Raw genomic sequence first — 11,531 nt, 5'->3', positions numbered from 1 at the left:
TCCTCCCCTCCTCATCCTACTTCAACACAATTCGGGTTTTTTCTTTCATTTTTATCTTATTTTTTTTTACCTTTCTACTTTTTGTTAATCGCTTCGATGTATTTTTACATTTCCACTCTGTCAGTTCTATGATATATTATTTTTTTGCCTTTGCCCTTATAATCCAACCAAGCTTTTTCCTTCTTCTTCTGTGTCATTTTGTTCTTTGTTTATTTTGTGTCTAGGGTATCTTTTTTCTTTCCTCTTCTTTCTTTTCAAGACTATTTTCCGTCTGATGTATAACGTAATTTATTCTTAGTACCTTATTTTGTATTTGTCATATCTATCAAAATCTTTAATCCTTTTTCATTTCAGTTTCTCTCTCCTTTTCTACAGAATACAGATAACAACACCTTTTCCCATTCCTCCCTAGTATATCGAATATACATAAACAATTAACTATTAACTACAGAATTAAACAGTTGGATACTTAATAAATAGAATTCTCTTATAGGGCTCCACCCATGGATCAGAACTCCCCTCCCCCGAATCTTGATCATCCCTCCCCTCTCCCCTATTACTGGCTATTTCAGAGAAACATGATGGAACCATAAACCATGTAGAAAGATAGATATATAAAATAATAAAAAATTCCAGAAAAAGCAGTGAGAAAAATGCGGGTAACCGTTGTCGGTGCTGGAATAATCGGAACCACAGCTGCTTTCAGGATTAAGAGAAGGTTTCCTGATCTAGAGATAACCGTCCTAGCGGAGAAATTTAGTCCTAACACAACCTCAGATATCGGTAAGAAGGCCATATGTTTAATCTTTCCGAATTATAATGGTCGAGCTAACTTTACAGCTCCTCAACTTGAGATTATTTAATATCTCGCTTCTTAAAAATTTCTAAGGAACTGATTACTCGCATCAAACTCTGATTTCCTAATTCTTACACCTTTGCAACCTAAAGCCTTTAATTTTTCAAACTTTCAGTTTTGCTAGATCAAATAGTTAAGGTTACAGATATAGTCTTTAAAACACTTGTTTTGTGATAAATATAAATTTAAATCTAGAATGAGCCTATGATTGTTTCCTTTTTACAAATTTTTACAATTTTACAAAATTACAAATTTTCATTTAATCGAATACATTTAAGACATGGGGCAGTTTTCGTTTCCTTTTACTTTCCTTTAGCCAATCTTAATATTTTACTATTTCGCTCTATTTCCTTTATTTCTCTTACTTTCGCTCAATTTTTATCTTCGATAATTTCTTTGCTTCTTGCATCCTACTTATCCATCCCTTGTTTTTAATTTTCTTTTCACTTCTCTGTATTTTCATTTCTTTCTCCTCATATTTTTCCTTACACTCTCTTATACCGTTTTCTTCTCTCAAAGGAATTGAATCTTTGCCACAAACTCTGATTTTTATAATCCTTATATCTTTGCTATCTTTGCAACACAATGTCGAAGAAATTAGATATTTCAAACTATAAATTATGTTAGATCAAATTATCTAAGTTTGAAATATCAAAAGTTTACATCGTCAGGTTGCAAAGATATAGGGATTAGAAAATGTGAGTTTGCTGCAACGGCTCAATTTCTTTATGTTACTTCTTATTATTTCCTTATTTTTTCCTTTCTCCAACCCCCGGTTATTACCTTTTTTCTTCTATCATTCCTCTTGCAAATCTTACCTTTTACGTTTGCAATTATTTCATGTTTTATTTATCCCCTTTCTTCTAGTTTATATTCTCCATGTCTCAATATTGTATATTAAAGCTGCTGGATGGTGGGAACCCACCCTGGACCCGGATACTCCAGCCCACCTGGTCAGTAGATGGTCCGGAGAAACATATTCATTCTTCCTTAAACTCTGGAGATCCCAACCCGACCAGGGACAATATTTAATCTTAATATCAGTGAGTCCCATAAAACTGTGAAAAAGGAAGGTTTACGTTGCACAATTTCTGTTGTTTCATGTTCATTGGAATATTTAAAACCAAAACTTGAGTCGTCTTCTATTCCATAGTTTTATGAGTCCCCCTGTATAAAATGATTTTCTATCCAATTTAGAATTACAAAAAAAAACTATTGGTGATTTCTGAAGGGATATACAAAAGTTCAGAACTGGCTTGGGAACCCAGCTTTTCCAAGCTAAGAACATTTAGTTGATTCTAACGAGTTCCTCCAGCTAAATTTGAGGCAAATCGGTACTGGGGTTCCGGAGTTATGATTGGACATCACTACTTTTTTTAAATTGAATTAAATATTGATCAGGAGGTTGCAGAGATACAGCAGGAGCTAACAAAGGTAAAAACATTCCTAAAATTATATTCATCAATCTTGCCAAAAATATCATTCACGAATTTAGCTTTTTTCCCTCTTCAATATGCAATAGGTTAAAATTAAACCAATATGAAATTTTAACAACTTAAGTGTTGTTCTGGCATACCTTTGTTGAGGAAAGCGAGTTCAAGGTATTTAGATTCTTTAAAAAAAAATTAAATGGCCACGCACCTCTGCCCCTTTAGTAAAAGTAAATTCAACCTATATGAGACATAAAGTCTGACCGCGTCAACCTTGTTGCACCGGCTAGTCCTGTCCACAGAACTAGGTACAGTACAAACTGGGACCGAAATGGTTGACCCGGCTCGGAAATTCAAATGTACTACGACTGCCCGTGGGGCTTTCCCAATTCACACCTGTACCCTTTAAACCTTTATTTGATCAATAATATAAATATATCGTCGTTTTCTAACAATTGTTTTCATTTCTTCCATCCGATCCGAATATCTCACTTTTATTGAAAATATGCATTCTTTTAAGAGAAAATAATGGATATCTCATGCATTTTTGATTGTTCCAGGCTTTCAAGGTGCATAAAGTCTGACCGCGTCAACCTTGTTGCACCGGCTAGTCCTTTCCACAGAACTAGGTACAGTACAAACTGGGACCGAAAAGGTTGACCCGGCTCGGAAATTCAAATGTACTACGGCTGCCCGTGGGGCTTTCCCAATTCACACCTGTACCCTTTAACCCTTTATTTGATCAATAATACCGTCGTTTTCTAACAATTGTTTTCATTTCTTCCATCCGAATGTCTCACTTTTATAGAGAAACCACAATTGAAAATAATCAATCTTCAAAGAGAAAATAATGGATATCTCATGCACTTGATTGTTCCAGGCTTTCAAGGTTACCGTTGTGAATCGTACATGTCACTTGAAATTGCGCCTACAGTCCCTTTAAGGTCATATTGTTATAAAGGGCATCATCAACTATAAACTGAACGATCCCTTTAAGGGATTATGTATGATGACAGGGCGTGAAGCTGACACGAACCCTGCAGTCCTGAACCTACCCTGGCAGAACAATGTTCTAGCCTACTCTGTATCCAAGGATCCTTTCAGTCTGACCAGCCTAGGGTTCAAGCACTCTCAGGATATGGTTTCAAGATCATTTCTCTCTTTTACCTTCGAGGCCAGTCTCGTCCTACCAGTATTCTATTCTTGGTTACAGAACAATGGAGTTAAACTAGTTGGTAATAGAAGAATTTTTATGTTTTAATGCTAAAATTTTTACTTGAAAATAAGTGCAAAGCGGCTTAAACGCATAGATTCTCCTGATTTGTTTAAATTAATTAAATTTATATTTAGAAAAGAGAGCCAAAAGTCTTCCCGAGTTGTTTCAAACTTCAGATATCATCATTAACTGCTCTGGACTAGGAGCTGAAACTCTAGGTATTAAATTAACTTCTTTAACTTCTAGATATTTACCCAACACTACATCAGTACCTACCTGCCCATTAACCTTTCTATCAACCTACCTTCCTGCTTACTTTCTTACCCAACTACCTACCTACCTACCTACCTACCTACCTACCTACCTACCTACCTACCTACCTACCTACCTACCTACCTACCTACCTACCTACCTACCTACCTACCTACCTACCTATCTACCTACCTACCTACCTACCTAACTACCTACCTACCTATCTACCTACCTACCTATCTACCATTTCAAAAATACTTCTGATTTAGGTGGGGACTCAAACATGTATCCTATCTCAGGTCATGTGATCAGAGCTAAGGTAAATGCGCAAACTGCATCAAATTGTTAAAATCAACTGTTTTAAAAGCTTTGAAATTCAAGTACATTATTTATCATAAATAACTGTAAGAAAAATTAGAACCAAACTTTTAATCATTTTTATTAAAAAACTGTTTAAGACAAAGTCAATAATTTTCTAATATATAAAAGGATAAAGATACATGCAACTCATTTTATTTTACCCTTTATTCGACATATACTTGGTTGTCTCACGAAACATGACAGTTTAGCAATCTGATCTTAGAGGTAATTTACGCCATTTATTCGTAAACCAAATTTTAGAGGTAAAATTCTAGGGTTACTATAGTCACAAAATACCCCTAGTCTTCCATTTCCAAAATGTGGTCTGCCTTTTTTGTGCCGATTTCGACAATTTTGGTTTTATTTATTAAAATTGAAATCGGAACAAAATTCTCAATATTTCCGATAATATGGACATCACATTAAAGGTAGACCACATCCTGGAATCCAAGAACTAGGAGAATTTGTTGTTATTGTCTTACGAACATACAGTTGAAAGGAGGTTGACGACTCAATGTCTCAAATAAATTCAAGGATAGAAGACGACTTCTAAATCGTCTCGCTACTGTCAATGTTTCGTATAAAAAAAATAAAAACCTATACAGAGTACAGACAGGATTATAATATGAACGATTACTATATATATAATACGAGCCTGTACATTGTACAGTGTCAATGTGTAGAACTTTCAAGAGTATACTTACAGTACACATTCAAATTTACCCTGAGCCCGAAATTTAAAATAGTATAGTTGAACGAAACTTCCGAGTTTTCCTTTTTGGAGTTTTAACATTTGTGTAGATTTTGATTTAAGAGATTAAAAAATGGAGAATATGAAGAAGAGAAACCAAATAAAATGATTTTTTTATAACAAAAATTTTTATATCGACAAAACTGCCTAACCCCATTCGTGAAACCCGGGTACCCATAACGATACCCTATCTTAAGTTTTGGGCTCTTGCCTAGTCTATTCTCCGTGGTCTTCTTTTAATACAGGGTGTCCCACATCATATTGAATCGTGGTATAGCTTCAAATTGCCTTTTCCGGGACTAATCAGAAAATTTAAGAAGAACGAATCATTTTAAAAGTTGTAAATTGCTAATATAAAGATTTGCATTAAAAAAATAACAGTTTTTTTCGAGTATTATGTGCGTATTCTGGCGTTAAAGCTTAAATCTAATATGATATGACGCTCTGTATGAATATGATAGGTTTCTCATCATCAAAAAATTACTCAATAGGAAGACTACTTGCAGAATCAAGTAAACAGACACATTTAACGAAATTAGTGATTTCATAAGCTATAGCAAAACTATTGGCTTTGTAACAACATCAAATAAACAACCCCTGAACTTAAACAAGGGTGAGAACATGTAAACCGACCTAAAGTTAAAAGAAACTTCATGTCAGTGTTTAGTCAAATCTGAAAATTTTTTAAATACGAAAATTCATAGGTCGGATGAGACAGCATCAGAACTTTAGAAGGACATGAATTTTTATCTCATTTTCTACTCAGCTTGATAGTTGTGTAGTTGACAGGGGATAGGATATATGGATATATTTATTTGGATGTAATTTGTAACTCTTTATCATAGAAATCCTTGCCACGATCTATCAATTAATCATCAGTATTGAGAGGAGATGGGGGGTTAATCTCTTATGATTTTTTAAGGGATTGTCCATGGGATTTTAAGTGACCCTTTGTGGCATGTCCAATTCGCAACTGCACCATTTAACCCTTTGTCTGATCAAGATTCAAGAATGAACTAGATATGATCGTGTTTTTGATAATTTTCTGTGGGTTCTCTGTTAAAATTGCACGAGGATTTAAATTACGCTGCACAAATAATGAATATAATTGTCAGATTTAGACAAACAACGATATTTTTCTCATTGTTACTGACTTCAATCGAAACAAAATGGAGGATCGTCTTTAATATTGTGTACAATCCCTTTTATTTTATCAAATAAAAATATATATCAATTATGTCTCATTTTTCTTTAACAATCCCTTTAAAATTTGGTCTTATTTAGGATTAACAGAAAAATACGTTATGTAGAATAGACATATTGAAACTAGGTTGGAAGATGTCGATAAAAAGATAATTTGAGATCTTTCTGATCAATGAAATTATTATGTTGAAGACGATATATAACCTCTCTATCATGTTGTGTAATCATGATAAAAAACTTAGAACACGCAACTCTTGCGTCTCTACCATTATTCTTCCATTAATCTATTCATCAATTTAAAAGCTGATCTCTGTTCATTTATTCTCAAATCCTGCTGCCATAGCCCGGACCCTAAATATTTTTCGCGTGCGACTTGAAAAACAATCCACCCTGGGGCCTGGACTAACCAGGGCCAGATCATAGATGTGTCCAGGTCCTGTTTTTGCAATTTGAATTCCATTGCGTTTTGGTCTAAAATTCAACAATCTTTAAAATTACACAGTTGCATAATCCTACTTTTTTATTCAAAAAGTATAAATAAGAAAAAATTATATTTAATCAATCAAATTGGGATCTAAAGCGCAATGGATTATTTGGAATAATAAACTTGATTGAATCGATGATCGTCGATCGTCGATGGCTTGTAGGTCGCACGTCTAGATATTCCTGGCCAGGACTCAGTTCTAACAGTGGGCGGTGCAGACCATAATGTACAGCACAGCGGTTCAATAATTCCTTTAAACGATGATTTCAACGGATATTTTATTAGGCTTTTAATCAATTCAATGAAAGGAGTTTTAAAGATAAAATCATGCTTGAAGGGGGACTTCTCGAAATAAAGACGTAAAATATAATTTAATAGGTTCCGAATGTTAAAGAAACTCTGATGGATGCTAGACCTGATTCCTGGGCATATATTATACCAAATAGGTACATTGTACAACACTCTTGGTAAATCATTAACTTATAAGATGGGAGAGATGGGGGGGGGGCGGATAAGGATTGTGAACACATAATAAATTGTGATTTTTGGAACATTTTTTGAGGAGGATCACTTGAAATTCGCTTACAGTCCCTTTAATAGACAAACAAAATTTAAATATTTAGGATACTCAAAACTTTTATTAACCTGTTTTACGAAATTGATAAACTAAAATATAGATTTTGAAAATATTATTAATACAAATTTTAGTTGAATTAAAGGATGTATCTTACATAAACGTTTTAAAAAAAATCTGAGTTTTTATTCTTGTTTTCAGGGATTCTGTAATTTTGGGATCAGTGAATATTAAGGGTAACTATGATACAACAGTTACCGAAGAAAATACGCAAAAGATTTTGGAAAGATGCGGAAACTTTTGTCCTAACGTTAAGGTATTATTTTTTAGAACTTTGTAAAGATTGGAATGATACCCTTTAGCAAGGTTGTAATGCAAGGAAAGTTAATTGCAGTTGCATATACTCTACGTACATATTGAACCCAGTTCTCTCTGGGCGGAATTTGTAAACAAGAATAGATGCATCAGTGTTCGTTTAGTATCCGAGGAGGTTAAAAGCATTAAATTTTGATAATTTTGATAATTCGCATAAAAGTTTCCTATGACCAGAATATTTCATTGATTTTTTATGTGAAAAATGGATCCCATGTCAGGCTTTGACATCCGTCTTGTGTTTACATTATCACCCAGAGAAAGTACATTGCAGTACAAAAGATGCGTACACCTCCGAAATAACTTTCCTTGCATTACAACCTTGCCTTTTAGGATTGTAAGAAAGTATCGGAGAAGGTTGGGTTGAGACCATTGTAGGAGAAGAGGAGAAGGATAGATCATGTTTAGGATTGTGAGATAGTATCGGAGAAGCTAGGGTTGATACCATGTAGGAGAAGAGGAGAAGGATAGATCATGTTTAAGATTGTGAGATTGTATCGTAGAAGCTAGGGTTGATACCATGTAGGAGAAGAAGTGAAGAATAGATCATGTTTAAGATTGTGAGATTGTATCGGAGAAGGTTGGGTTGATACCATGTAGGAGAAGAGGAGAAGAATAGATCATGTTTAGGATTGTGAGATTGTATCGGAGAGTGAGAGGGTTAAGACCATGTAGGAGAAGAGGAGAAGGATAGATCATGTTTAGAATTGTGAGATTGTATCGGAGATGGAGAGGGTTAAGACCATGTAGGAAAGTAGGAGAAGAATAGATCATGTTTAGAATTGGAGATTGGGTTGACACCATGTAGGAGAAGAGGAGAAGGATAGATCAAGTTTACGCTTGTGAGATTGTATCGGAGATGGAGAGGGTTAAGACCATGTAGGAGAGTAGGAGAAGGATAGATCATGTTTAGGATTGTGAGATTGTATCGGAGATGGTTGGGTTGACACCATGTAGGAGAAGAGGAGAAGGATGGATCATGTTTAGAATTGTGAGATTGTATCGGAGATAAAGAGGGTTAAGACCATGTAAGAGAGGAGGAAAAGGAGAGATCATGTTTAGTATTGTGAGATTGTATCGGAGAAGGTTGGGTTGACACCATGTAGGAGAAGGATAGATCATCTTTAGGATTATAGGATAGTATAGCAGATGGAGAGGGTTAAGACCATGTAAGAGAGGAGGAGAAGGATAGATGATGTTTAGTATTGTGAGATTGCATCGGAGAAGGATGGGTTGACACCATGTAGGAGAAGGATAGATCATCTTTAGGATTATAGGATAGTATCGGAGATGGAGAGGGTTAAGACCATGTAAGAGAGGAGGAGAAGGATAGATCATCTTTAGTATTGTGAGATTGTATCGGAGAAGGTTGGGTTGACACCATGTAGGACATCTTTAGGATTATAGGATAGTATCGGAGATGGAGAGGGTTAAGACCATGTAAGAGAGGAGGAGAAGGATAGATCATCTTTAGGATTATAGGATTGTATCGGAGAAGGTTGGGTTAAGACCATGGAAGAGAGAAGGATAGATCATGTTTAGAATTGTGAGATTTTATCGGATAAGGAGGGGTTGAGATCATGTTTGGAGAAGAGTAGAAGAAAAGATCATACTTAGGATTGTAAGATTGTACCGGAGAAGGTTGGGTTAAGACCATGTATAGGAGAGGAGAAGAATATTAGATCATGTTTATGATTGTGAGATAGTATCGGAGAAGGTTGGGGTGAGAACTTGCAGGATAGGAGGAGAATGATAGATCATGTTTAGGATTGTGAGATAGTATCAGAGAAGGTTGGATTGAGACCATGTAGGAGAGGAGGAGTACGGCTTGAACTAGAACATCATCCTGATGGAAAGGTAAACCATAATTATCTTCGCTTTTAATAAAATATCTTCAACTCCTAAGCAAGGACATTTAACAATATATATCACAGCAATTTTTAAAGGAAATAAACTAAAATCGTTCGTAATAAAAGAGTTTACTTGAAGCTACTTGGAACTTGTGTTTGAGAATGAGATAGCGGTTGAATATTCACATTGAATGGCTTTTTATTCAAGAGATTTGATATCTTAATCGAAGTTTTCATCACACAAACCTCTCATTGGACAAATTTCCATAAATTTAATCGATCGATTCTTTTTCCGTTGAACTAAAGAAGAAACACGGATAAGTGCTATTTAAAAGTGTCGACCCTTGGACTGTTGTGGATCGGTATTTAACGTAACAAATATTTTAGATCAAGAACCATGTTCTATTTTTTATTTTTATGTTGTCGTCTTCATTATCTTAAAGCTGTACTCTTTTATCTAACAAAAATAAATGCATACTTCAATGATTTTATACCTAATAACCTATAAAAGCTTTTACGTTGTAAATACAGTGCACAAGCAAACTTTAATATTTACACTTCGCTCCTGTTTCCCAGATTTATGAATGTCGTCTTGAACATATATTTAATACACACATGAAGATACGCAAAATTTCTTTATTTAGATAATTCACAACTACGGTCATGGAGGAAGCGGGATAACCCTATGCTGGGGATGCGCCGGAGATGTTGTGAAAATATTGGAAAACCTGATTCCCCCTACACCAGCTACACACCCTACCCGGAGTAAACTTTAGTTTTAAAACTGCATCCTTTTCTCGGAGTAAACTCTAGTTTTAGAACTAAATTTATCCACTAACCGGATTAAACTCTGTTTCTAGAAATATATCCTCTACCCGGAGTGAAATCATAGTTCTAGAACTATATCCCCTACCCGGAGTAAAATCTAGTTCTAGATCTATATCCTCTACCAGGAGTAAACTCTAGTTCTATAGACTATAACTATATCCTCTACCAGGAGTAAACTTTTAGTTCTATAACTACATTCTCTACCTGGAGTAAACTTTAGTTTCAGAACTAAATCCTCTACCTGGATTAAACTCTAGTTTCAAACTAAATCCTCTAACTAGAGTAAACTCTTGTTTCAAAACTAAATCATCTACATACCTGGATCTAGACCTACATTCTCTGTACCCGGAGTAAGCTCTAGTTCAGAAGCTACAGGTTTATCTGCAAAGGACTTCATTTAGTCTTATTCCTTACATTCCTGGTTCCTGGCAAGTGAAGAATATTTCTTTTCTTTGCTAAATCATTATTAAATCATTAAAATGATAATTTAAGACAAAAATTTAAGTCGTATTAGAGTCTCATCCTTTATGGGTAATCCTGTTTATTCTCTACACGAAAAAAACTATGGATCTTTACCAATATATAATATTTATCCTCTATCCGCAATAAAAAAATTATGTTTTTTAATAATAAAAATGGGACGAAATAGAAGTAAAATATTTTTAGAACCTTCTAGACCTTCTAGACCCAATCATTTAAATCAAAATAATTATCTTCTCATTACACATCTACTGTCTTAGTGTCCATTTTCTTCTGTAGAAACCATCAACAGTGTGTCCCAATAAACATGGGAATTCAGTGACGAATTCGAGATAATCTTTGTAAAGAAATTAGCATTGCATTACCTGATTTCAAAAGCCATAATATTATTATGTCTACTGGAGTTTAATTTGTGAAAACGGTAAAGCTGTAAAGATGTGTCTATAATGTCTCTGCGAGATGACAGTGAAGACGGACAAGTGTACTCTGTTTGTTATGCAGACTGCAGTCAGAACATAAACAAACAAATTGGAAACATATATATATATAGCAGACGAAAAACTTACGGATTGTAGCTTTCCCAGTAGGTACAGGGTGTCCCACGAAACATGACAGTATGCAGGACGAATTGAATGTCGTCTTGATTTTTGATATAATTTGCTGCGTTTATTTGTCAACTTAAGTTTAGAAGTAAATTTCTAGAGATAATAATCACAAAATTCCCCTTGTCCTGCCATTTCCAAAATGTGGTCTGCCTTTTTTGTGCTTTCAATATTGCCCGAGATATGAAGAATTTCGTTCAGATTTCGACAATTTTGCTTTTATTTAACAAAATTGAAATCTGAACCAAACTCTTTATATCTCCGGTAATATTG

General features: G+C 34.7%; 1 protein-coding gene across 2 annotated transcripts; it reads left to right on the top strand.

Annotated features, from left to right (window-relative positions):
- The first annotated feature begins 623 nt into the window (after positions 1 to 623).
- Positions 624 to 11,318, top strand: LOC111701410 (D-aspartate oxidase). 2 transcript variants are annotated; one of them, XM_023472691.1, is made up of 10 exons: positions 624 to 783; positions 1,760 to 1,875; positions 2,258 to 2,290; positions 3,284 to 3,521; positions 3,637 to 3,720; positions 4,024 to 4,073; positions 6,931 to 6,998; positions 7,328 to 7,442; positions 9,266 to 9,355; positions 9,993 to 11,318. In XM_023472691.1, exons 1-10 carry the CDS (start codon positions 654 to 656, stop codon positions 10,122 to 10,124), a joined length of 1,056 nt encoding a protein of 351 aa, XP_023328459.1. In that variant the 5' UTR covers positions 624 to 653; the 3' UTR covers positions 10,125 to 11,318. The 2 variants fall into 2 exon arrangements, with proteins under 2 accessions (XP_023328459.1, XP_023328460.1); XM_023472692.1 differs by lacking the exons at positions 9,266 to 9,355; positions 9,993 to 11,318 and adding an exon at positions 7,907 to 7,984.
- Positions 11,319 to 11,531: the final 213 nt, after the last annotated feature.

The sequence above is a fragment of the Eurytemora carolleeae genome, unplaced genomic scaffold (genome assembly GCF_000591075.1).
Source record: "Eurytemora carolleeae unplaced genomic scaffold, Eaff_2.0 scaffold304, whole genome shotgun sequence".
NCBI classification, from domain to species: Eukaryota; Metazoa; Arthropoda; class Copepoda; order Calanoida; family Temoridae; genus Eurytemora; species Eurytemora carolleeae.
The sequence above is the reverse complement of the archived record's forward strand: the minus strand, read 5'-3'. Positions and strand labels throughout refer to the sequence as shown.

Coding starts and splice junctions, on each gene's coding strand:
- LOC111701410 (XM_023472691.1), top strand. CDS start 654: ATGCGGGTAACCGTTGTCGGTGCTGGAATAATCGGAACCACAGCTGCT. Junction 6,999..7,327: donor GCATATATTATACCAAATAG/GTACATTGTACA, acceptor TCTTGTTTTCAG/GGATTCTGTAATTTTGGGAT. Junction 7,443..9,265: donor ACTTTTGTCCTAACGTTAAG/GTATTATTTTTT, acceptor GATCATGTTTAG/GATTGTGAGATAGTATCAGA.